The sequence below is a fragment of the Taudactylus pleione genome, unplaced genomic scaffold, assembly GCF_031769625.1.
Source record: "Taudactylus pleione unplaced genomic scaffold, aTauple2 ptg000129l, whole genome shotgun sequence".
Taxonomy (NCBI): Eukaryota; Metazoa; Chordata; class Amphibia; order Anura; family Myobatrachidae; genus Taudactylus; species Taudactylus pleione.
In genome coordinates this window covers 8,392,887-8,420,585 of record NW_028284531.1, presented here as the reverse complement: position 1 = coordinate 8,420,585, position 27,699 = coordinate 8,392,887, and the positions used below count along the sequence as shown (strand labels likewise).

The following is a 27,699-nucleotide window of genomic DNA, read 5'->3' as shown; positions in this document are numbered from 1 at the left end:
TCCGACGCATCGTGACGACAAATCGTGTAAAATATGTTCTAATCGTGAGTGTCTACTCAGGATCACGATGCCGATGCACGTACCCGCTGGTCGTACATCGCATCTTCAGATCTGCCGTGCTGTAGGGCAGATTTGCCAATCTCAGTCACTGGAATAGTTAGGAGGAACGATAGATTGTTTGTCACACTGGACAGTTTTTAACACCAAATCGTGCCCACAACTGCCGGGGAGCTTCTGGGGAGAGTTCAAGGGGAAATCGGAAACAATGTCGGATCGTGAGTACATTGCCAAGTGTGTGAGTACATTGCCAAGTGTGTGAGTACATTGCCAAGAGTACATTGCCAACAGAGGGAAATGTTAATTCCAGAGTAGATTCTGTCATTGTTAGAGACCAGAGTGCTAGGGATCCTGTACATGCAAGCTGTGAGTTACTAAGGGAGTGCATTGCACCATATGCACTTTTTGCAGTGTTACTGTAAAGATGGTACTGCTACATAGCCACATTCTGGATGCATTACATACATTCATGCATATAGCAGATTAAGGACTACATACTGGGCAGGTTCTAGCCTTTGCGGAGCTCAGGGCGAAAGTTTCTTGTGGCGCCCTGAGTTCATCGGTCGTGGACTGATCAGGGTCGTTGCCATGGGCGCAAAAAAAATATACATAGAAAAATACTAATTACGCTGCACAGGGGGGAGGGCGCCGCTTGCCAGGAGGGGAGGGTGTTTGCCTTGGTGCCATTTGCCTAATTCTTACTTTGTGAAGGCCGACGAGTCCCTCCTCCTTACTGCTCCTCGGTTCTCACTCTCGCTATTTACGCTATTTACTAAGAAAAGCCAGGACGAAAAAGAGTGGACACAAACCCCCCCCTCCTTCAGGGGTCTATTTACTAAGCTTTGTTCGGAGATAAAGTGAACTGTGATAAGGTACCAGCCAATCAGCTCCTAACTGCCATGTCACAGGCTGTGTTTGAATAATGGCAGTTAGGAGCTGACTGGCTGATACCTTATCTCCTAACAAAGCTTAGTAAATAGACCCCACAATCTTTTATTGAAAAACTGACAAACTAACAGATCAAATCCAGCTTCCCTTACTTCATGTGAGGAGAAGCAGATATCGGCAGCTACACTAATATATTGGGGTTTTGTTTTGTGTAGCGTGTCTACAATTAGTGCAATTATATCCCATCACCATTAAATATTATTAATACTTGTATAATGTAACATACAATAAGTAACTAACAGAAAGATGAACTCTAAAACTACAGGTCCATAACGAGGAGTGTGCGAAAAGTGCCTCAGCACATGAGACAAAGCCAAGGAGGCGGCATGGTTGCTGTCCAGACAGCATTGTTTTCTACCTTATGGGATGTCTGTAGAGGTACCCCACTATAAAACAAAATGCTCCGGGCTTCCTTTTTCTTATTCTAATGCTCTCCCTGTGCTTGTTGTATGACATCATGATGTCAAGTGCACCGAGGGTGGGGGGTGAGGTGTGCCAGCCCAGAGCTCTTCTGTCCCTGCTACAGCATTATGAAATTTCACCACAAAGAGTGCAAGAGTGTAAATATGCAACATATTTAATAGTAAGTATATTAAATATGTAATATTTATTATTTATAATACTCACTCTGAGACATAGTTGCATCACTGTATTATCTTTGTAAACTGCTGACCAGGTATTTATCACCTCTGGAAGGAAAGACTTGATGATATAGTGGTTCCCAGCCTTCAGAATGTCATTGTCAGACCAGGAGCATACCGCTTTCACAGCTCGTCTCAAGCCACCGCCCATCTCTTCCTTACTCAGAAACTTAATAGTAGCAGAAAAGCCATTGTGTGACCAGGAGGACATGCTGCTATTTAGGATATTTGGGGAGCTCTCTTCCAAGCGATACACAGTCACCAGCTCTTCTGCAATTAGTAATTTGCCCTTGTTTAATGCACGAATATAGGCTTGAAATTCGGCTTCAAATAACAGATATAAATGCATTTTGTCTTTTAAATAATTAAAAATATAGGGCCCCATTTAACGGGTTGAGTATGAGTTCCTGGCGGTCGGTATGCCGCCGGTCAGAATACTGACAGTGGCATCCCGACAGAGAATCCCGACACCTGTAGGAAAGTATATTACCATAAACCCTAACCCCTACCCTCACCCTAACCCTAACCCTTTCTTCCCGGTGCCTAAACCTAACCTCCCCCTCCTCGCACCCTGAACCTAACCCTATCTGCCTGGTGCCTAAACCTAACCTCCTCCTCCACACACCCTAAACATTCCCCCTTTGTGCCTAATCCTAACCCTCCCCAGGGCCGCAACTAGGGGTGGAGGGTAGGAGGTGCACGTGGACCGGCTGCACCGCTGCACCCGCCGCCAGTGTCCTCTAGCCCGGTACTGCAGGTGGGCTCCGAGCCAGACACCAGCTGAGATTTTATTACCAGCGTGCGCCCGGCTCCTTCCCTGCAGAGCCGCGATAGCCGGAGGCTGGAGTTCTCTCCTGATCTCCAGCTTCCGTCTCTCCCCATGGGCACTAGTTCCGAGGAGCAGCTGGGCAGACTGGACGGCGGTGGACGTGCAGGGTTTAAGATAAGTATTGGGTTTTTTTGCGGCACTACAGGCACATTACTATGGGGGCATTACCATATGGGCACTACTAAAGGGACATTGCTATGGGGGCATTACTTTATGGGCACTACTACGGGGGCATTACCATATGGACACTACTACATGGGCATTACTATATGGGAACTACTACAGGGGCATTACTATATGGGCACTACTACAGTGGCAATACTATGGGGGCATTACCATATGGGCACTACTACAGGGGCATTACCATATGGGCACTACTACAGGGTCATTACCATATGGGGACTACTACACGGGCATTACTATATGGGCACTACAGGTTGAGTCTCCCATATCCATAATGCTTGGGACCAGGGTATTTTGGATAACGGAATATTACGTATTTTGGAATAATTGCATACCATAATGAAATATCTTGGGAATAGGACCCAAATATACACACAGAATGCATTTATGTGTTATATACACCTTATACACACAGCCTGAAGGTCCTTTTATACAATATTTTCAATAATTTTGTGGCTCAAACAAAGTTTGTGTACAGAAATGAAATTCTCATATACACCTTATACACAGGGCCTGAAGGTGATTTTATTCAATATTTTTTATAATCTGTGCCTTAGACAAAGTTTGTGTACAATGAACCATCAAAAATCAAATGTTTCATTATCTGAGTCCTGCCAAAAAAATTCTGTATTTCGGAATATTCCGTATTTCGGAATATTTGGATATGGGATACTCAACCTGTACTACAGGGTCATTACTATAGGGACATTTAACAACAATGCATAACCCCTTTAGCACTCACTAAAGAGGTTATGTCATCCATTCAGTATTTAACAATCTAAGATTACTGCTGTTTGTCACTGAATCACTCTCGCCATATTTGGTTGCCGATGTGGTCACCAGTGGACTCGGCAGCATCCTTTCTGGCTTCTGCGAAGTCTTCCAGGCACTGCGGGTCCATGCCAGGTTTCTCTGTCATGTGCATGTGCGGAACACAGAAACCTGTCACTGGCAGCGATAAGCTGCCAGCCACAGAGATGAAGATGTCGCTGAGGAGGGAGATCGTGGCTGGACCTCGCTGGAGGGGCAAGTAATGATGAATATTAGTGGCATATTCGTTAGTATCGCTGCGATACTAAACAAAATATGCAGCTGGTATTTAGATTTGTTTATAAATGGGGCCCATAGTGACAATTTGTTTTTAATAATAAAATTGAAGAATCTGTTAGAAAACCATAATGCTGTATATTGGACAACGTGCTCAACTTACCTACTGGAGGAAGGGGCGTAAAGGGAATATTCTGGGACAGCCGGTCCAAGTTGTTTCTTTCAATCGCTGCAGGATAGTAACCCATTTTTAATTAAGTGATAACAATTCAACATAGTAGATATTTTCATTAGTACTGCTTACCTGAATAATAGAAAGATATGTCCATAGATGTTTTGAAATTACACCCAAACCCTAAAATAAAAAATAAACAATAAAATCTTCCATTTTAGGAAACAGATAGTAATTCTAGCCTTCTGGATTTGTAGGACAGTTATGGAATGTCTGTAATTCAATAGTTTCCAACTTTTAAGACATATTCCTGAAGTTTTGTACATTCATTATCAGTGATAATGCTGCATATTAATGGCAAATGCACAATACAAATGCTGTTTTGTAATATCGCTTGGGCTCAAATACTGTCATTTGTACAGATAAGGGCCCATATTTGCGGGCCGGGGTAGTAGTGTCTGCAAAGGTGTACTGCTGTGTCTTGTCTTATTGTCTCCTGCACTCTGCATTATCAGTATGTTGCCAGAGGGGTTAGCTTGTGGGCAATGAACTTTGGGTGTCTGACAGCATTGCTTATTACCTCCAAGAAGGGTTCTTTGACTTAAACAATATGCTTATTAGACTCCACACCCAAAGTCAGCCAGTGCCACCTACTAGCTGCAATGTGGGTCCTCTAATCATGTCTCGACACAGCAATAAATTAAATATTAACATTCATATATTATAAAAAAAAACGCATAATAAATGTCTTACTGGTGAAGGATTCTTTCTGAAGAGGCCTAAACGAAATATAAAGAACTTAAATACCATTATGAAACTATAAATTACATAATAAATAATCATCATAAAAATAGAATTAAACTTACTTATTGTGTCCTGAAGAGTATCGGCAGTACTGTTCCTATTTTAAAAAAATGAAGCTTAAAATTGCAGGGTAGAAAGGTTATGTCTAAACATTTGAAAGTTAGTAAACGTAAAAAAAAAATCGCGTCTTCACCTTCAGTATACTGAACAGTGTAGAGAAATCGCTGATCACCCCCCGTAACTCAGCCTGAGCACTTTGGGCAGCCACAATATTCTTTTCCTCCCCGGTGCCGAGCTCTTAGCCGGGTGTGTTACGGGAAACGATTGCCCTGATTACGTGTGTGTGTGTGTCCCCCCTAGATCCACCAGTTCTCTGCTTGTCAAGACTCCCATTCCTGTCCTATCCAGAGCTGTGAGCTCACTGCTGGAGGAAGAGACAGCAGCGTGACATCACTGGCCCTGTCTCTTAAAGAGACATTTCTGGTAGACGGTAATAATAATAATACTGAGCACATTTCATTTATCTCTTCGCCAGGACAGGTCATTTTCACATGGTCTGTCCCAGGAGGCCTTTTTATATAAATATGCAAATGCGATGTACAATGAAAAATGCTGATAATAATCCAGCAACCATTGCATTTTTTACTAAATAGACCCCTTAGTTCTAAGTATAGTAATAAATATTCTTCTTTTATGCATGTTCACTGGGTTAATATTTAAGAATAAAACAAACCTTCAGTAAGGCTGCTTTGGAGTCTGTCTGACACAAATCTTCATTAGACATTGATGTGTTATCCAAATAAACTAGGGAAGAAAATGAGACAGGATATCAGTAAGATAAAATATGGAGAAAATAAGTGCAGAGAAATGTAATAGTACCATCACCAAATTCTGTTTCTCCTCCAAATGCTGAGCAATGATTCCCAAACTCCATGTCCGGACACACTTCTCTGTGACACATTACATGCATCACAAGAATTCAGTGGTATTCATTTGATTATATGCAATGAAGATTAAATATAAAAGAATATTTTAATTGTACATGATTAAATTACTTCTACTTTTCATTGATAGGAAATTTTCAAATATTTATGTTTCAGGTTTTATTATTTTTCTATTTTAAAATTATGGTTTTGTAATTAGATTAAATCCTTTTCCCTCAGTCGAATTGGTAACACTGGAAACAAAGGCCCTCATTCAGAGGCGCTCACAAGAAGCGAGTGCTCGCTCTGAATGAGGGCGGCCGCTTGCTTTTTTAAGTGCGGCCTCCTGGTCGCTAGCTAAGCTGTGGGTTACCACCCACAGCTTTAGCGACCGACCAGGTTGATGGTCGCAATGGTCAAGACCATCGCAACCACCGGGGCTTGAGACAAGACCCTAAGGTTGGGTCCCGGCAATCGCAAGCCCCAGGGATCTTCCTGCTCTGATCGAGTAGGAAGCTCCCCACTGACATCACTGCTGATATCAGTGTGGCCGCCCACAAAACGGCAGGCATTCCTTAAGGAACGCCTCCATTTGTGAAACCACCCCCCCGCCACGCCTACAAAACGGGGCAAGCTGTCGATCAACATCAACAGCCGCCCCTTTTGTAGTGAGCTCCGGAGCGAGAGAAATTCTCTCTCACTCCGGGGCTTGCGCACGCGCAGTGCGTCCACTGCATGTGCGCAGGGCATGAACAAAAGTGTGCACTGACAGGAGCATGGACACCTTCAATTTACCAGCAAAAATCGTAAGCTTATTCCCCTGTATAACCATACAGACTGCTTGGGGACTTCAAAGGACAGAAATACAGAATAAAGTAGGGATGGCCATCGGTGTGGTTACCATCGATGGTAAAAGCATTGACATCGGCCATAAACCATCGATGATTAAGAATCATCGATGGTCATCCCTTGAATAAAGGGAAAAGAAGAAATACAACATTCTCCAATGAGAACAACACTTCTAACTAGGGTAACATAAATGCAATGAATAATAACAGAAAACACAAAGGAGGGGGACTTCTAAAAGCTGTTTCTACGGGCCATATGCAAATATGTAGCGTTGTACAGTACTTTACATCTAAATCTGGCATATTTTGACACACAAATATTATATCTGTAGAATTGAGTAAAGGTGTGCACCGCAGACTAGGTGGTCACCGAGCACAGTTGCTCAGCAGAAGTCCAGAGGTGCACCACCCAAGGGGCTCCCATCTACAGCATCTGGCGGCCTGTGTTCTCACAATTTCAGGGACAGACTATCATGCCCAAATGTAAACCTGGTGAATTACCAAAGTAATCCACCTAGCAATGGCATGTTTGGAAGCTTGTCCAGCCTCCTGTGTAAATCCCAGGTCCTATGGATATACATTCTCAATGGTTTTACAATTTCCAAAGAATGAAGACAGTAGTCTTCTTATGAAGACTTATCCCAGTCTAAGGGGTAAATTTACTATTGCTCGAGGATTGCTCGCAAGGTTACTAAAGTTTATCCTGCGGCTCCCACCTTTGAGTACAATGGAGGAGCCGTTCATTGGCTGAGAGGCGGGGCCTGACCTCTCTCAGCCAATGAACGCACAGACACGGAGCTTCAAAGGATGAAGACGCGTCTGTACCATAGTTGCCTACCTTTCAGTTGCTCTTCCCGGGAGAAGCCTGGGTAAGAGAAGCAGCAGGGGGGGTGACGTGGGCGGGGCCTGTCAAATCGCGTCATTAAGACCCGCCCCCTCGCGGTAAAATTGCCGCGATTGGTTAAAATTTACATAGGGGGCGGGGCCAAACAACGTGATTCATGTAGAATCACGTCTTAAGCCCTGCCCCCTACACGGAGACCCGCAATCGCCGCCAGAATTCTCCTCATTCTGCCCACTTCACTAGGAAGTGGGCAGAATGCGGGAGAAATGCCTACCCTTCCGGGGGTGCGGGGGGTTACCCGAAAAATCGTGAGCCTCCCGCGAAAACCGGGAGGGTAGGCATGTATGGTCTGTACGCTTCATACGGGAAGGAGTAATCTGTCTGGTTAGACTGATTACTCCTTAGTGCGAGGGTCGGGTTTTATCGTTTTTTTATTTTAACCCATGGATGCCTACTGGAGAAGGGGACCAATGGAGGCAAGATAGGTGAGTATGGTCTGAGTGTGTGTATGTATGCATGTATTAAAGTTATACTTTGTAAGGTGTGTGTGTGTTTCTTGGGACATTTCTTTACAGGTAAACTACAAGTCCCAGTGGGCCCTTAATGCCCCGCAAGCTGGTACTTGTGGTTCTCCAAGTATCAGCATGCAGGGGAGGCTTGCTGGGACCTGCAGTTCTACTGGAAAGACAATGTTTATTTATATCTATTTTTACACCACACTGTCACAATCAACCCGCCACCCACTGCCCAGGGGTGGCGGGGATAGCCCCAGGCTATTAGCCCAGGCTAGGGGTGCCCTAGAGAGGGAGACCCCTTTTTTGAAGGGGTCTCCAACTCCCCAGGGATCCCTGGCCTGGGCTGACTAACGGTCAGGGCTGATGCTGCGGCTGGGGAGCCCGGTGATAGGGCTCCCCTGGCTGTGGTATCAGCCCACCATTAGAAAGGGTCTCTTACAGTGAGACCCTACGCAAATGTTTCCCTGTAAATCCAGAACCAGCCCTGCTTCCCATAGCCGTGTGCTGGTTGTACTAAGTACAGGGAGACCCTACATCATTTTTTCCCTGTACTTAATCAACCAGAACAGGGTTGGCAAAGTCCGGGGCTGGTTGTGTTTTGGGGGGTGACCTCACATTTTTTTTTTCTTAATTTAACTCTTTAGACGCTTTTTACAGTGAGATACATGCAGGCATCTCACTGATGTCTGCATGTATCTGTGTGAATCCGACCTGCTCATGCTCAAATCGAAAGCATGAAGCAGGTCTATTGTATTAGGGATTTGAAGTTCGATTTGAAGTCCGATTTTGAGGTCGATTTCAAATCGAAAAATAGTAAATAAGGGTTTTGTGTGCTGGGCTATGTAAAAGTACCAATATTTTTCCGATGGTCGATTTGAGGCGGATTTGACTCAAAATTTGATTTGAAGTGCGATTTGGCATTTAGTAAATACCCAAAAGCGAAATCGAAGCCAAATCAAATGAAAATCGCACCTCAAATCACTCAAAATGCCAAATCGACCTTTAGTAAATTTACCCCTAGGTGGTATATTTACTAAAGTGAGAGTTTTTAGAAATGGAGATGTTGCCCATAGCAACCAATCAGATTTTACTTAACAGTTAACTAGCACCTTCTAGAAGATAATAGCTAGAATCTGATTGGTTGCTATGGGCAACATCTCCACTTTTAAAAACTCTCACTTTAGTAAAATACACCTAAGAGTATTGTACTTTGGGCCTGATTCAGCATGGATCACTTTGCAAATGCATACACAGATCGGCCAATGGTGCGCACTGCACATGTGTATGCACCGCAGTGCGTGTGCGCATGTTAGCATTGCGATCACACACGCAGATAGAAAGCCATTGCAGAGTAAGTGACGGGATGTCAGCGTTTGGGGGAGGTGACAGGGGAGAGGTCAGATAAATGCAGGTGTGCCTGTCGGTTTGAACGCCGTCACATGGGCGTGCATATGCAGTGTGGGTACTCACTGCGTGCAACAAGACTTGCAATGTCTGAGACAGGTCAGAGCTGCTGTAATTGCGCATTAGGGACCGATGTTACTCGATGTTACTGATGTATACACAGGACTGCGAGGTCTTACGGATGTGAGAAAGCGGTAGTGGGCGTCTCTATGCTGGCTGAGTGGTTGCAAACATTAGCATATTTTCGCAGAAGAACTGCGTGTGTAATCGCAGCTGTGATCGCAATAGCGATCCATGCTGAATCAGGCCCTTTACTCATAAAACATACACATTAGTACATTAAATACATATAAAATATTACATATGTGTGATTGGGTCTCCTGGCTGTGGCATTACAGCCTGGTCGGTTTGGGTCCGGTGCTGGTTTTAATTATATGGGTACCCCTACGCAATTTTGTTCCCCCTATAATTAAAACCAGGACTGGCCCTGCAGCCAGGTGCTGATTCTTAAAGTACGGTGGAACCCTAGTCATTTTGTTCCCCAGAATTTTAAGAACCAGGACTGGCTGGCAAGTCCAGGGCTGGTTAGCCTTTTGGGGGGGGACCTCACGTCAATTTATTAAAGAAAATGTAACCCTAAAAATAAAAATAAGAACAAACAGTCTGCACATATTTCACTGATATGTGCACTCTGCTTGTTCGGGAGACAAGTTTGGCCGTTTAAATCGGGACTTCAAATCGGACAGGATCGACCAAATGCACCATCAATCAAAACTATCCTGTCAAAACCAGGACCTTGGTAAATTCCTGATTTTTTTAAGTGAAAAAAACGGCCGTTATTGATCGTCCTATCCGAATTGAAAAACGGGACAAATCGGGACCAACACGAATTTTAGTAAATTTACCCCATACAGTAGAAATGCATGTGGTAAATAATCTCAATCATGGTACAATCAAAAACAAGAGATATGGTAAGAACTTACCTTTGTTATCTCTGTTTCTACGAAGTCCATAGGGTCCACAGGGTTGACCTTGGGGTATAGGTTGGGAACCAAATCCGGGCACCACGCAGTTAAAGCTTTTAGCTCCCAGGATGCACTGGGTCCACTCTCCCTATAACCCCACCCCCAAGCCAGAGGCACCTCAGTTTGTAAGTAGCCAAAGGCCGGAGGAGGAGAGAAAAAGAGAGAGAAAACTGGAACACTCAATAACCATACTCACCGAAATGGGAGACGGAAAACCGGTGACCAGCCACACAGCCCATATGAAGCCAGGTGCGTCAGGGCGGGCGCCCTGTGGACCCTATGGACTTCGTAGAAACAGAGATAACAAAGGTAAGTTCTTACCATATCTCTTGTTTTCTACTTCAGGGTCCATAGGGGGTCCACAGGGTTGACCTTGGGGATGTCCCAAAGCAGTTCAACCAAGGGTGGGGACGCTCCTGTGCTGAGAGGAGAATCCGTCGCCAAAAAGGAAGCATCCTGAGAGGCAAAGGAAACCAATGCCTAGAACCTTAAAAAGGTGTGGACAGAAGACCACGTGGCCACCTAGTAAGGCAAAACAGCCGAGGCGCCACAGCGAGCCGCACACGAGGGTCACATGGCCCGAGAAAAAACAAGCATCAACAACAGGAAGGCCTACCCATGGGTAGGCCCCTGAGGAAGACCTACGAGGCCATCCAAGCCAACATTTGGTTATAGGCCGGCCATCCTTTCCTGTGAAAACCAGAAATCTCAGACCACCAATAAGGAGTCCGATTTCCGTAAGGAACCTGAACGGATCACATAAATCCAAAGAGGCCAGACCACAGTCAATGAGGCCACACCAGCCGAGAGGACTGGGGACAGAATGGCCGTACCATAAGTTCCAGAATAATATGGAACCTGAAAACCACTAAGAAGAAACACAGGGCGAGAGCAACTCCCACCCTGACATGATGCCCTCCAGAAGAGGGAGCCACATGAGAACGCTCCCAATTCAGACACTCTCCTGGTTGATATAAACACCCTGAGAGAAAGAGAGAGCCTAAGCAATAGACCATGTAATGGCTATCACAACCAGCGGTTCCATTGACTGTCCCCGGAGGTAACGAAGAACCACTACTTACTCCCAAGGAGTCCCTAGGGAGGACAAATGGAGGCATAATCAAGAAAACACTCCAAAGGATGAACTGGATACCAGAGTGAAGCAATTCCATATCTTAACCATACTGACAGTGTAGAGATCCGCACTGTCAGGAAGACCAGGCCAAGTGAGAAACCCAAGCCAGCCGGAAGGAATGCCAGAATATCTGGAAATCCTGGACACCGGAGGATTGTATCGACAGGTACAATACCATAAGATTTATGGCTGCCACAGTTTGTGGTAGGTCCCAGCAAAAGCTGATCCATGTGCTCTAATCATTCCAACGATGACAAAGCCAGGGAAGCCGTAAGACCACTGTAAGGACACAGTCAAAGACAAACGACCCAGGTCCAAGGCAAAACCAAGGACCCTGAGACAACAGGTCCGGGCAGTGAAGCATCAGGGATGGAGTATCGATGTAGAGACTCCGAAGATCCAAGTACCCCTGACATCTGGGGCAATCAGGAGCCACCAGCAGGAAAGCATCTCCGTCTCGATTGAAAACACTTCCAAAGACCTCGAGGAAGAAGGGAGACCGGAGAACACAGGTACACAAAGTGGAAGGACCACTTCACCGACAAAGAGTCGCTGAAGTTTGCTTCAGAATCCCCAGAGCTGAACTGTAACACCATAGTGTGATAAAGTCAGAAGGCCATGAGGGTCACCTCAGGGGGGCCCCCCCTGCTCACCAGGAGATGAAACCTCTCTTGGGGAAGAGACTAGTCCCCGGGATGCACGTCGTGACGGCTGAGGACTCCCGCTTCCCAATGGAGAGCTCCTGAAATGAACGCTGCCGAGATGGTCGGGAGGAGACCCTCGGACTATGTCCGAATATGTGACATACCTGTCATTGCCACCCAACGAACAGTGTTGCTAAAAAGGAAGCCACTGTCCTGACCCTGTCGGACTGAACCTTTTCAGGTTCACCGGGAAACAAGAGTTATGCCAGAGTAAGTTAATTGACAGGGTGGAATCGACAGACGTCCAACTGCACTGAAAAGGATTCGATCCAGACACTGTCCCTAGCAAAGAAAACCCTGGACGAGATGGCCATAGCCACCCGGACAGGGACCGACTTGCCTCCGGAGAGAGCATCATCGTTTGAACAGTTATCCGACAGAAAAAACTCATTCCATCTGGAGATGAGCCAATTATGGAAAGGCCTGGAATGGAACTGAGCCCATTCCACCATGCATCCCAGAGTGTAAAGACATCTGTCGACTGCGCAGACAACCATGTACTCCTAATGGAAGAGAGGAGATTCCGTCTTACGCCAGAAGAATTCTCAGATTCTGAGAATCCAGCAGGGATCCTAGATGAAGAATACCCAGAGAGGGATGCAGGGAGGACTTTTTCCCCGTTGATTAAACGTCTGCACCCTGAAGAAGCCACAGTCATCCTGACCTGGCCGTAAAGTACCCCGGTGATCCCGCTAAGAGCAGGAGGCCGTCCAGGTACAGGAGCATTGGGATATACTGAACAGAAGAACTGTCAGAAAATCCAAAACGCTGGTAAACCCCTGTGGGGCTGAGGACAGTCCCAACAGGCAGAGCCCGAAAAATTGTAAGTGTTGCTGTGATACAGAAAACCTCAGCCCATGCTGAGGAAAGGTCTCTGTAAGTACCCGTAGGCACGCGTCCTGTATATCCAGTGATACCCTAAAGTCCCCAGGTTCCAAACATCGTATGATGGAGCATAGGGATTTCCTCCTGAGCCCAGGTAGCTTTAGGAACTGGTTCAGGGAATTGAGACAGAGAACAGGCCAAAGAGGACCATTCAGCCACCGCACCAGAAAGAAAACAGAACAACCAGTCCCTCACTGAGATAGTGGGGATGGCCCAATTAGCTCCGCTTACCGCAACAACTGCATAGCTTTCTGGATCTGTAAGGCCCTTGTAAAGAGGGCGTACCCTCCTACCCACGTAGCCGCGGCAACTTGACACTAATACCGGGCGAACTGAGAAAATCGGTATCTCCCAGTTGTAGGCCTGTCCCGTCAGACTGAAGAGATATCCGTAGGTTCAGAAGCAGGATCGGCTGGCAGTCCAGGCCTGCTCGGTACTGGATATGTCGGCCCTTGTAGATGCCGACAGTCTACGAAGAAACAGACCTTTAGGCTGACCCAGAGGACAAAAAAGACTTAACAGACTTAGTCTGAGGCCTTGTAGTGGGCATAGCTGAAAGCGGTAAACTTGTCGTTAGTAATACTGCCAATGTTACTACAATCTTGTCAAGGTCAGGACCAAACAATATCAACCCTAAAGATGGTATCTGCACCTCTGCATTCCCAGAGCGCAGCCATAGGGTATTACGGAGGATACAGTCGCAGCCGGAACTCTGAAAGTTAGGAGACTGGTATCCAATATAGGCATTTCCACCTATGACAACAGCATATATTACGTGAGCGACCAAATACATTTGAACCCCCGACGTGTTGGAGGGGAAAAACGTTACAAATGCATCAACCCAATATGCAATAGTATTAACCAACCATGCTATAGCCATGGTAGGATGGGTAACAACTCCTGAAAGCAAGTATACTGATTTCAGGCAGAGTTACCACCTACGGATCCGAAGAATCCGACCACGCAGGAATGGGAGGCGTAGTAACGTCTGTAATCAGACGAGTAACACGCCCATCCCCCCCAGGAGGGGCTCGTGATGACCCTCAGGGAATTTGGGACAGGAGGCCAAACACTGTTGTAACACCTCCTATCTGGCAACAGCCAGAGTCCCGCTATGCGATCCACCCGCTAGTCAGCAACAGGTAACCCGAAGGCACGCAATACTGAGGGTGTATGATACAGGTGCAGGTCAACATTCACTCTAACCAGAATGGACCTGCTACCAGCCCTAAAGCAGGGATAATAATACCTGAAATAGGCTTCCCCCCGTGTAAGAGGGAAAGAGCCCCGAACAGTACCCAGTTCACGGCAGAGCCAACTGGGAAGTAACCACAGGGCGTCAACCACGCCAATTAGCGTTTCGTAGAAAACGACATCCACCCAGGGTGGCTGTTGTGGTAATCCCTGCAAGGGGAATGACAGACTATTGTGGCACCAGGGGGAATTCATATACTGCGAAAAACCCCTGCAGGGAGCGGTAGTCTGTGTCACAGGGGAAGAGTGCAAGAAGCTGCGAGATACCCTGAGATGAAAAGGGCAGTATGGTGAAGTAACCCCAAGTGAGGTACAACAATGGGGCCCGCCCGGCGATCCGCAATTGAGAGGATCCCGAGAAAACAAACCGCCCAAGGGGGTCGTGAAAGAGGCCGGCACCAGATGACGCCACATACAGAACCCTTTATGAGTCAAATCCTCCGCACTAACACCTGCAGCACATGACTTGCAGGATAGTAAAAATGGGTGCAGTATAACGCTCTATCTCCTGGTCAGACATATCTGACCAATCTTGGCGGAAATATTAAGCAGCACTATACTGGTCCTGACTGATGCCAAAAATTAGCTGCAGGGACCCATTTTCAGCGTATGCAACACACAGTTCCATCTAAAATATGGCAACGTGCAGCACGCAACAGTATGTGACAAACCACACAAATATTAACAAGTATATAAATGTGAGGTCTCAGAACCACCCTAAGTACAGCTGTATTAGGGCAGATAAAGAAAAGGGATAGATATACACTGACAGGTGAGAGAATAAAGTACAGTCAGCACTAGCATAAGTCACATACAATGCAGATATATACATATATACATAAACATGTCATATAATATACTGCACTATTACACTGCATTCAACTGCCCAGATTCAGTGTCTGGGAAGGCTACAGCGCTGTGTACACTGACCTGATGGTGAGGTACGCAGGGGGACTGGACTCACTGCCATCCTGAGAGATTTCTGCTGCACCACAGAGATAAAATGGCCGCTGGAGACCTCAGAGGAAGCGTGGCCCGCGGAGGAAGCAGCTCAGCGACGCCAGACTATGGATACTGAAAGGCGCGCTGAGCTGAGGGGAGGAGCCGCTGTAACAGGGAAGGCTGCCTCCCCTGGCCGGCTATTAACCCCCGGGACGCCGGCTTCCTGCACCGATCGTTAAGTCCCTGGTGGTCTAGTGGACACACGGGGTATGGGGGGCCCGCCGCCACTGCCGGCGCCTCCGGTCTGTCCCCTGAGACCGGAGGCACAGGACTGCATTTGAAATGCGCGGATCACCGCAAGCGGTGATCCGCGACCTTACCTGCTCCCCGTGGATCCGGCAGCAGTCAAGGGCGCCCGCAGAGTCCGGCTAGTACAGACTCTGGGGTCCCGCTGAGATCCCCAGATCTGTACTGGCGTCTCAGCGCCAGCGGGGTGACGGAGCGGCAGCTTAGACGTCCTATGGACAGTCCGACGCTGCCGCTCTGAAGAGTCCAAAGTCCATGAAAAAACTTTGTCCCTAAAAAAATAAAATAAGCTTAGGGGCTGCTAATCAGCTCCCCCTGCGCTAACGGTAACCCGACTCCGGCCGGGCACCAACTTAAACTGAGGTGCCTCTGGCTTGGGGGTGGGGTTATAGGGAGAGTGGACCCAGTGCATCCTGGGAGCTAAAAGCTTTAACTGCGTGGTGCCCGGATTTGGTTCCCAACCTATACCCCAAGGTCAACCCTGTGGACCCCCTATGGACCCTGAAGTAGAAATATATTACTGTAATATACACTGTGCGGTCCTGTGGAGTGCAGAGGATGCCGCTCACACTGAAAGCATGGTGTTGGGGGGGTGACACACATGTCAAATGTTGTAAGTTAAATGGCCACGCACAGCTGCACTATGGCAATAGGCAGGGACCGGCCAAATCAAGGCACTTAAATGCATATGCCACCCTGCCCCCGTTCCAGTCTGCCTCTGATCAGTGAGCCACATACTGTACATGTTGTGGAGAGAATAAAGGAATGGGTTGCTCTCTGTTGCCTATTAGGCTGTATTGACCCACCCGTGGATTAGAATATAAACCGCTTTCATTACATGGTGAATATTATAACGTACATCTTGATGATGGAGAAATCAATTGAAGCTCTTGTAATTCTAAGCAGGATTGTGTTCTTGTGAGGTTACTCTCATCATTACGACATGGCTGTAATTCAAAAGAAGGAAGGACATTGTTATTTTTTGTATTGGATTTAGGTAGAGACAGAACTGTATTTGGGATGTAGTTATGAGGCCGCCGGTCTCAATCCCGACAGCTACATCCCAGCAAGGGATGTAACATAGGCGTTGAAATACCTACGCCTATGTTAATCCCGATGCCGGACTGCCGACAGGACGCCGGACCGATTGTGCAGCGCCGGAGATTAGTGTCTACTACCCTGGGATGTGGGGGTTAGGTTTAGGGACCCACCGGGGGGACTTAGGGTTAGGCTAGGGGAAGGGGAGGTTAGGGTTAGGCATTTGAGGGGGAGGTTAGGGTTAGGCACCCCCCCAGGGAGGGTTAGGTTTAGGGAGTGGGGAGGGGGGGTTAGGGTTAGGCACTTACGAGGGGAGGTTAGGGCTAGGCACTAGGGGGGGAAGGTTAGGGTTAGGCACCCCTAAAGGAGGGTTAGGGGGGAGGGTTTGTAATAGTTTAAAACACCTGTCAGGATCTCTACTGTCGGTTTGCCGACGTCGGGATTTGAACCGCCGGACTTACTGTAGGTCCGGCGGTAATATATACCCATTCTCTGCATTTACCATATAAGAAGACTACATGCCTTGCATCAGCACTATCCATAGAATATAAATGGTTTTATTCAAATTATATTCTTTTTTGTTTCTTAAATTGTCACTAATTTCTAGCATATAACTCAAAAAATTCTACTTTCTCTACTTTATTCCTCCAATATGTCTTATATGTCAAATCAGTTATAATCATACTTGCAGACTTCATATTTCTCATCTGTGGGAATTCCAGGAGGGAAGATGCAGATAGCCAGTTGCCAGGACAACAGTTACAATGCAATGCCATGATTTGTGGAGTCATGCAGAGGGGGCGGAGCTATGATGCAGCAATTCAGTGATAATAGTATAATTAACTGAATAATTGAATAGCTCCTGGGGTGAAACCAGTAGCTTTTCCCCACGCCTAAATGAATGCACCCCGTAGGATCTGATTCTGAGTTGGGAGTAAAGCTTAAAACCATGCACCTTGGCAAAACCATGTTTCACTGCAGGTGGGGCAGATTTGAAATGTGCAGAGAGATTTAGATGTAAAAGGGGCATGTCTAAATTCCAAGTTGCAGTGTAAAAAGGGGATTTTTGTTGCTTACTATTGGTTGAAACTTGAAACCTTTTCTGTGAATCATGCTGGGGGACACTGGACCATGGGCAGGGGCGCCGAGAGGGGGGTACTAATTACCCGGGCCCGGGCTTGTTGGAGGGGCCCAGGTCCAACGCCGCTCCCACTCCCTCTTTCCTGTCAGCAACCCATGCTCATGCTGGGCCATCTGTGGGGGAGGGGAAGTGATCACACTGATCACTCCCACCCCCGGCTTTGCGCAGGGTTGGGCTGGGGCTCACATCGCAACTACCAACAGGCCAGTACAACTTCAAAAGTGCCCGTTAAGGAGAAGAAGTAACCCAGTGACACTGTTGCAACAATCAGAAAACAGACAAGTAGGGAAATGACGGTCAAAACAAAAACCATACGACTGAGCGTGAGGGAGAAAACGCAGTTTTCTCCAGCATGATTCAGAGAAAAGTATTCAACACTAAGCAACCAAATTTCACCTTTTCTCTTTTATCACAGCACAGGGGTACTGGGCCATGGGACGTTCAACAGTCACCCCCAGGGGAGGGAATGCTCAGGCTCCCTGACCGGAGAACTGTACTCCCAAAGTGGGCATCGTCAGAGATGAAAACTGTAAAAAGGAGAAAAAAAGCGTGGACAGAGGATCAAGTAGTGGCCCAGAAGACCTGCTCAGCAGAAGCCCCATGCTCACAGCTCAGGAGGTCGCCACCACCCTAGTAGAATGCGCCGACACCCTGACCAGTCCCGGTCGCCTGGCTCCAGAATTAACCAGAGAGATGACTGAGTGGATCCAACACAAAATGGTCTGTTTCAGAGCAGACCAACCACATTTTTGAGTGTCATAAAGGACAAGCAAACAATCCATTCAGCAGACAGAGAAAGTATTGTCCAAGTAGATCTGCAGGGTCCAGACAATATAGATCCAGATCGTCCTGTCCCGGGAAAAAGTCGACGGAGAAAAAAAACTTAAGATCTTCCTAATCCAAGGGCTGTAAGGGTGCTTGCATGAGAGCCGAGACAACCAAGATCCCATGGTTGAATCCGTAAAACCCCCTGTAAATAGGTCAGAACCTATTCTGGAAGCAGGGCCAGATGCTGCTGGAAGAATACCAACAGAGCCGAAGTTTGCACCTTCAAGGAAGGCAGCCATAAACCGTTATCCAAACTCCCCTGAAGGAAAGCCAAAAAACCATGAGAGGCGAAACCTGGAAGTATGAACCCTGCGCTGTTCACACCACAAGATGTACATCTTTCAGACTCTGTGGTATTTGCACAACGAAACCAACTTCTGGGCCCACAACATAAAGCCTGATTCATTGCCGATCGCTATTGCAATGACAGCTGTGATTACTTACACAGTTCTGTTGCGAAAATATGCCAATGTTTGCAACTGCTCACCCAGCACAGAGACGCCCACTACTGCTTTCGCACATCCGTAAGACCTCGCAATCCTGAGTATACATTGGTAACATCGAGTAACATCGGACCCTCACGCAGCGCGATCACAATCCTGGCCGGCGCATGTGCACTGCGGTGCATACGCATGCACAGTACGCACCATCAGCCGATCTGTGTACGCTATTGCAGTTCTGAACTGTGATTAAGCAAGCCCATAGTACAGATAACCGAAGCAGAAATCCTTAGGGGCATATTCAATTGGGTGCGCGAATTGCATAAAAACGCACCTGTGAGGTTTTCCTGCAGATGCAGGATTTTTGCAATTCAATAAGGTGCGTGTTTTTTTGTTTTTGTGAGCCGGGAGCTTTTTTTCACGCACCTCCAGAGCAAGCATGATTTTTCCTAAAATCAATATTTTTAAGAAAAATCAGTGGGACTTGCTCTGGGACCCCGGCAGCACCTCCTCTTAGGACTAATTAAGCAATTGGAAGTTTCCAATTAGTTTAATTAGTCCTTATTTACTTACCTTTTGCAGCGCTGTCTTCTGCATCCAGCGTTGGGAGCCGGCTCTTCTGCAGCAGGGTGAGCTTGTCAGTTTGTGTCAGTGTGCGTTAGTGTGTATGAGTGTGTGTGACCCCCGGTGTATGTGTGGCCCCCCCGGAATGGGCGCTGGGAGAACTACATTTCCCAGCAACCCTTGCCCCTCCCACCAGCCCCTGGAGCCTACCAGCAGCCCCCGGGACTCCCAGAAGCCCCCGCTCCAGTGTGAAGATAGAGGGGAAGCCACCGGGAGCCGCGGAGACCACCGGAGCCCCCTGGACAGGTGAGTGAAGAGTTATTTTGTTTTTTTACGCGGTGCAGGGTTTTCAGAGCTGAAAACCCTGTGACCACTATTTTTTTAATTGGATTCCCCAGGTATCGGGAGCGCACATACCCATGGTATTCCAAAACTGGGTGAAGGGGCGCGAGGTTTTTTCCTTGCTAAACCTCGCGCCCAATTGAATATGCCCCTAAGACTTCAAGAGCCCGGCCTCAAAAGCCAGGCCATTTGAAGCCAACCAAGGAAGGTCCTCTTGCAGAAACGGACCCTGTAGCAGCAGATCTGGCCACAGTGGAAGACGCCTTCATGGACCTTCTGGCCAGTCTGGAGCCACGAGGATCACCGGTACACATTGCTCCTTGACCCACTTAAGTACCCGAGGTAACATCAGAATTGGGGGAAAGAGATATGCCAGATGGAAGTTACATGGAACTGTCATTGCATCCACTTCAAATGCCATTGAGTCTCTGGACTTGCACAAAAGTGGGGGACGTTAAAGTTGTGATGAGAAGCCATGAGGTTTACCTCTGGAAGACCCCACTACCGAACCAACTGTTGAAAGACCACCGGATGGAGGGACCATTCCAATGGGAGAAACGTGGTTCGTCTTACTAAGTCCGCCTCGCAATTGTCCACGCCCAGTATGAACACCACCGATATTGCAGGAACAAAGGCTTCCAACCAGGACAGAATCCGTATCCGCCATTGCCCCCACGCTCATGATGCAGCCCTGATGATTGACATATACCACAGCTGTGGTGTTGTCTGACTGAATCTGTACCGGCTGGCTGGCCAGGACAGGGCACCCAATAGAGCTCGAAAGATGACTTGGAGCCCATGCACATTGATGGATAGGGCAGCCTCCGATGATGACCAAAGACCCTGGTGGCGAAGATGTAATGCCACTGCACCCCAACCAAGGAGACTTACATCCTTGGTCACTATGACCCAAGCTGGAGTGACCAAGTATTGGTCCTGGAGCAGATAATTGGAAACCATCCACCAAAGGAGGGATTGATGAGTACTGGCAGACAGCACAAGTAGCTGAGATGAGAGGGACTCTGGGCCTGATTCAGCAAGGAGCGCAAAGGAGAGAATGCATGCACTCGGCCAATGATTCTGCACTGCGCATGTGTATGCATAGCAATGTGCATGCACGAACTACCAACTGCAATGGGAACTGCATGAGCAGAGGCTACGCAGACCCAAGGCAGATTGATTGAAAGGAAATGCCATTTGTGGGTGGTGAAGGGTGAGTGATCGGGTGAACACAGGCATGCCAGTGCGTTGGGATGCCGTTATAGGGGCATGCATAATTAAGGCAGCATACGCAGCCATACCATCAGGTCTATACAGGAAGCAGCCAAAATCCTGCGGCATGTAAGGTCAACCGCTAATATGCTAATGGGTCCGATGGTTCTCGATGTTTACTATCTTGCGTACTGATCAGGCTTTGAGTAAAGGGAGATAGGCGGCTTAATTTGCCACTGGGCATCTGCATCTTGTGCTGCAGTCTCTGTGCATATGCATTGATTAGCATATTCTCACAGCAGATGGGTGCGTACGTTCTCTCCTTTGCGTTCCTTGCTGAATCAGACCCTCTGTGCACCCGGTCCAATTCTAGACAATCTCCCACTGGAATTCCCGTGAGTGGAACCTAGTGTACTGGATGGTCTTGAAGGTAGATAACATGGTGCTCAACAGCTTCATGCACAGGAAGATGGTCGGGCAAGGCATGACAGTAGCATCGTGACCAAAACCTGGAGCATCCAGGTTTTGGACTCTGGCAGGAAGACTTGCTTTTTTGAGGTGTCAAAAGACCACCCCCAGGAACAGCAGGTGCTGGCAAGGCTTCAGTTGAGACTGAAGTACCTGCACTGTGCGGTCCAAATGTACCTGTACTGTGCGGTCCAAATGTACCTGCAACTGGGAAGCTGAAATCACAAGCAGATCGTCCAAATAAGGAAGGACTATTATACCTTCCTTGCTCAGCAGGCTTGCCATCATCACCATGATCTTCGTGAAAACGCACAGGGCTGCTGCCAAACCGAATGGCAGGGCCTGAAACTGATAGTGACCTGAGCTGACGGTGAACCGGAGAGAGTGATGACCTACCCAAATAGGCACGTGAAGATATGTGTCCCTGATGTCCAGTGAGGCCAAAAATCTGTTGGAATCCATGTCGTGCATCACCATTTGGAGATATTCCATCCAAAAAATGATCCATCCACAGTCTGGTGTTGCTCCTTGCTGCATTTGCAATCCCAGCACTGTGACCGACGTTGCACGCTGGGATCACAATCAGAACCATCACTGCTGAATGTCGCGTTGGTTGCTCCTTTGGTCAGGCTCTAGGAGCTGAAGCCTGTATCCTGGCTGGTGCCTGGTAACGCAAGAGGCCAGGAATCTGCGTCTGCCGGTGACCCTGGCCTCATCCCTCCCAGAAAACGAGGCCGACATCACAGGCTGGGATCACCATTGGAACCATCGCTGCTGATGGTCGCTCTTCTGATGGTCGCTCCTTCGGTCACTCTGTTGGAGATGAAGCTTCCCACAGCCTGGCCAATGTCTGGTCACGTAAGAGGCCAGGAATCTGCATCCGCCGATGCAGACCCTGTCCTCGTCCCTCCCAAAACGCCTCCGTTTCCGGGAACGGCGACCATTCAAACCCCCGCTCTGCCACACAAATGCTGCAGCATGTCAATCATACTGCTGATTGGGGGATCTGCGAGGGAGACCACAGGACCTGTTCTGCACTTGCAAATCAGACACCGACCACCTTACACAAGGTACCCGAGTCCACCTGACCACATGGCAATTTCACGTGACACTGGCCACGAGTAAAAAATAAAGCCATACTGCACCCTTGAGCCTTAGTGGCTTTTTCCTTGTCTGCCATAAACCCACTTAATGTCTGCCAGAAGCAGGCCAGTATGAGACAACTCATGGAACAATGACACTGGGCACTGTATAAGCAAAAAATAAATAAAATGTAGGCACTTAGCCTTACTGAAAAGGCTCGCACTGGAACAGCATCAAAGAGGAGCTGTAGATGGTCCTAACACCTGTAGCAGACTCAGTAGTGATAGTCCACACAGAAATGGCGTATGTGGAGGTGGTGCGCACTTGCAAAGCCAGACTGCACCACAGCAGGGGTGGAGACCAACATCTCACAAGCTCCGCTTCCCCCCCTCCCCTCGTACCTGCTACAGTGCATAGACCAGTGAACTGGTTGAACCCGCTTTGTTCATTCTCTGAAGGGAAGCTGAAGGGAAGCTGAAACAATGGTGGCAGCCACCTGGAACAGCACTACACCCCTGCACCCTCTAAAAGGGTGAGAGTACACTCCAGTCCCCGGGTCCAGATTGTCTCAGTGAAACCGGAATGCTAGAAGAAGAGCAACGCTGCTCAGCTCCCCACCGCTGTGGCTGCAGAGCGGCGAGCCCCACAATCTCCCTACAGCCGCAGCACTCCCCGCTGCTGCTAGCAGCACACAGCCTGACCTAAGTGGAAACAAAAAAGTTAATAAAACAAAAATAAACCTTACTAAGCAGCCCACAAACTTGCCCAACTACGGAGGGCACTTAGATTGCACTGGCCTGTTGGGAGTTGCAGAGGGGAGGAGCTTAGGCTTAAAGTGATAGTTTTTCATTTAAGTTTCAGCTCCTGCAGCACCAGCAATCCCATGGTCCAGTGTCCCCCAGCAGTGATGAAAGAGAAAGTAAAGCTGTCCAGTCTTTGTGGTCTACACTCTACATGCAAAATCAGCCAGTATTTTGCATTGCAACATAGACTGTCCAGGTACACAGTTACTTGCTCTTTTTTTGCTTTACCCCCACCTCAGAATCAGGCCCATAAAAAAGTAGTGCATACCTTTGGGTATACACCTTTTGCAGTTTGTAAATAGGGGCGCCGAGAGGGTCCGGGCTTGCTGGAGGGGCCCGGTGGTGCCCCCCCTCTCCTACCTCACAGCAGCTGGGAGAGCTCCTCAGCCTGGCAGTAGTGGGAGACTGCAGCTGAGCAGCAGCCGCAGCAGTCTCCTAAGCCTGTGGGGGGGGGGGAGCAATCACACTGATCGCACCCCCCCACCTTTGCTTTCCGCCGGGCTGAGGAGCTCAAGGCGTCCCCCTCCCTAGCGTGCAGCGCCGCTACAAAAATCATTTTATTTTTATTTTTTAATCCTATGGGAGCGTGGCCAAGCCTCCCACGATTAGGCCACGTCCCCTTCCCCTGGGCGGCTCTCAGCGCCCCTGTTTGTAAATGAAACCTAAAGGTCATAAAGAGCTGCTTATTGCAAATTTAAATATTACCTCTTCCTCAGCTGACCTCTGATTTGCCATGTGATGCTTGAGTCCTAAGGTAAAATAGGTAAAGAACATTAATAATGTTATGGACAACAGAAGCCACAACCTTGCAAATCTATAACAGATTTAACACATTCTCTTAAGCCGCGTATCCACTTGCCGACATCATAATCGTTCAGTCGTTCCTCATCCTGTAGGTACCCACACTGAACGATATGTCATACAGTGCAAGTACCCTCCCTCATCCCCAAACATGTTCAACCTGCTGATATCGGCAGGTTGATTGGCATGTTCTGGCGATGATAGATGTGGGAATTGACTAGCAGGATCGCGCATCGCTGGTCTTTTCCGACATTTAACTACACGATCAGTGCACGATTAATGAGCGATTGAACCATAATGTCGTAATCGTCGATCACGCATTTAAATCGCCTCGTGGATGCGCGGCATTAGAGACAGAATAAAACAAACAAGTTGGATGTATGAACCTTGTTTCCCTTAGAAAAGTGTATTGGACAGTACAAACTTGACATATCTGTCTGATAGGAGCATGACATCACCTATACTGTTGGGAGATACAGCACTTTCAAAATATCTAACTCTCATGGAGAAATTGTTTGAAAAATGGATACCTACAGTGCGCTAACCAGCAGCCTCTCTCCTCACAGAATCAAAGGAAACCCACCTCGCTTCCAAAAAAAATAGCACTATTAACCAGAAAAGAGACTGTGCGTGAGATGACGCTTGCCGAGAGTAGCCCATGAAACTGCAGCATATAGAGCTCCCATCCATTTGAAAGTAGATGTGGTTCATCTGGTGCCTTAAATATAAAAAGATTCTTTAGGGCCAGTCTTTCGGTCGGTTCGCGTCGGTAGAGGGAGGACTGTTTGTGAACCTGAGACCAGCAATTGTTCCTAGAGGTGATTCTTGACCTGGAGTCTGGACTTTTTCAACTTAATACAGGTCAGATCACCTCGTTTTCCATCTATTTCTTGGAACTTATGCAACTCTTTTTTCAAACTATATTATTGTGGATGTAATAAATTTTGAAAGTAAGAAGAAATTGCTTCTTTACTTTCCATATGATTATTGTACGGTGGGTGACCTTGGAGGGAGAGTATTTCTGTTGGGATCGTGCAGATGTCCTTAAAGAAACCGCTATATGTTTATAAAGAGAATTATTATTGTAAGTTGGGTACGTCTACCATGTCTTGCCTATCCGGTGTATGCACAATTTTATGTGGTAGAAAAAGGATTTAGAGAAAGAAACCTGTATATAGTATGTACAGCACCATTTTAATACCGGTGGGTTGGGGTACGCTCCTCTTCTACGGTTTCCAAGGGAACCGTGTGCATCTACTGTCATAGAATTAAGACGGGGTGCATTTTATATGCAGGAAGTAAAAATTAAACACCCGAGCCAGTTTGTCTGACTACGAGCTATAGAGGGTTAAGTTTGTTACTAAGCAGTTATAGAGTATGAGGTGAGTTAGGTCAGCCTATAGGAAGGATGCTGGGGGGGTGGGGTTTCAGGGACATTTCAGGGAGACTGTGCTAGCAGCTATTTTAGGTTATCTTCCTTGGGTTTGTTCAGCTGCAAGGAAGGTTCTTGGTGCAGTAAAGCAATATGAGTATTGTTATTACTCTTATTGTACTCACCTTCTTTATCTTCACCCTCATCTCCTTCCGTTCTTTTCTCTGTTCCCATCTGTATCTGTCTCTTCTGTGCTGTATTATTCCCCCCTTTATTCTTTCTGGTCCGTCTCTCCTTTATTTCCTTGTCTCCTCTCCCCCTGTGTCTGCTGATATGCCTCGCCCCCGCCGCTCTGCCCAAGTCCCCGTTCGCCCCCGCCGCTCTGCCCAAGTCCCCGTTCGCCCCCACCGCTCTGCCCCAGTCCCCGCTCACTATGCGGAGGCCGCGGGTCCTGTGACTCAGGCGCAGGCCCCGGCCACAGCTTCTGGTGCGATAAAGCAACCAATCTGATGGATTGGTATGATTTGACTGCTATATTGCACCGTGTGTGGGCATGATGTCGGACTGGGCGCGCACCCGTGGGGTCGTACATCGCATGCCCTGATCTTACTGCAGGTTCAGTTGATCAGTGGATACGATGTGCGATCCCATGCAGCGCTATGTGGGTGGGGAAGGGGGGAGCCGGCATATCGGGCAGTCGGCCAATAGAAAATTATTAAATTGTCTTTTTTATTCACTTTTAAATATTTAAATCTCATTGTAAATGTAACAACAAACTTTTTGGAATGTTTTAAGGTATGAAGAGAATGCAATCTACTGGGGTACGGTGTACATAAATAAACTAGAAGTGATATGACAATTACCTGAACTTTTCGTTTTTGTCCACAGTTTCTGAAATACTCCAGTATTGTTGTTGGATTTTACATCCAATTTGCTGGCAGAAGGTTTGTCATCAAGGTTTTGAATATTATCACTGTGACACTCACTGTTCCCATTTGGTGACACTTCAGGTGATGTGGAATCAAGCAATTTGAAATCTTCAGGACAGTTTTCATGTATAGCTCTGCCATTGTCATCAATAAATACACAGTTAACAACACCTTCCTTTGTGTAAGCCTTGCCGAGACCAGGCGAGCTGGCAGATTCTGGACATGGTGAAATTGTTTGTAATGGCTCATTTTTAGACCGAACAACCACTTGGACATTTATTTCTGATGGGACCTGTATTTTTGTAGATGATTGGGGAGTATTCTGCATTACTGCTAAGCTTGGAGGAGACCTGATCTTCATAAAGTTGTGTTTGTTATAACCTAAGTTCTTAAGTTCTTCAGAGAGAGCTCTGTGCTGTGATTCTAGGAGACATTCGGCTGAACGATACAAAGCACTGTGATCTGACAGGAGGATCTTTTGCTGTGAATTTGATGCCCTGGGATTAATACTCTTTTCTAAACCAGTGTGCGAAAAAGAATGACCCCAGATTTGGTCACTTCCGCTTCTCTTCCACACGCTTGATTGCCCAAGTCCATCATCAGTGGTCTGCTTTGAAAGGCTTAAATCAATGGACCTAATGCTGAGGCTTTTTTTGGATTCCATGGCTTTCTGAACAGTCAGAGTTTTCATGGAATCCAGAGTAAGACCTGATAGATCCTGTAGGTGCCCAATGTGATCATCTAAGTGGTGGAGTAAATTTTTAATGAAGCCGACATGATCTCTGACATCCTTCATGTCACTGAAGATATCTTCCACTCTAGAAAATAGAAGTAATGGGAAGTATTGTCACTGCAATTGGGTGCTCTCTCATCACTTATGGACCATTTGAAAACATCATAAATGACATCACCAAGACCATCTTATATAAAAGTGACATAAGTGGCAGGAAAAGCATACCCTTCCTATGGGTAATAGGTATAGATATGCAAGCAGCTTAAACATAATAACATCTGTCAGGTATCTCTGTTGAGAGATAAATGTAAACTTGAAGACTTATCTTTAAATAAAATAACTGTACTATGTAAAAGTGGGAGAGGGCAATGGTAGTGCCTGCAAGTCTAAGAACGTATGCAAGATGATTAAGAAACATTTTGCCAAATTCTGATTCTATGAAAAACAAGGAACAAGAAGAATTGGGATTGAAGTGGCAC

The 27,699-nt window shown here is 47.2% G+C and overlaps 1 protein-coding gene across 1 annotated transcript in view; it reads right to left on the bottom strand.

Annotated features, from left to right (window-relative positions):
* LOC148523618 (transient receptor potential cation channel subfamily M member 7-like) overlaps positions 1-27,699 on the bottom strand; it is a 166,757-nt gene that overhangs the window by 49,287 nt on the left and 89,771 nt on the right. The window contains exons 22-30 of the mRNA XM_088472824.1: positions 26,422-27,305; positions 24,091-24,134; positions 16,326-16,413; positions 5,415-5,485; positions 4,744-4,778; positions 4,631-4,656; positions 4,010-4,060; positions 3,869-3,934; positions 1,633-1,916 (exon numbers count right to left, since the gene is read on the bottom strand). Of these exons, the coding sequence (XP_088328950.1) occupies positions 1,633-1,916; positions 3,869-3,934; positions 4,010-4,060; positions 4,631-4,656; positions 4,744-4,778; positions 5,415-5,485; positions 16,326-16,413; positions 24,091-24,134; positions 26,422-27,305 (1,549 nt within the window). The remainder of the gene's footprint in view (positions 1-1,632; positions 1,917-3,868; positions 3,935-4,009; positions 4,061-4,630; positions 4,657-4,743; positions 4,779-5,414; positions 5,486-16,325; positions 16,414-24,090; positions 24,135-26,421; positions 27,306-27,699) is intronic.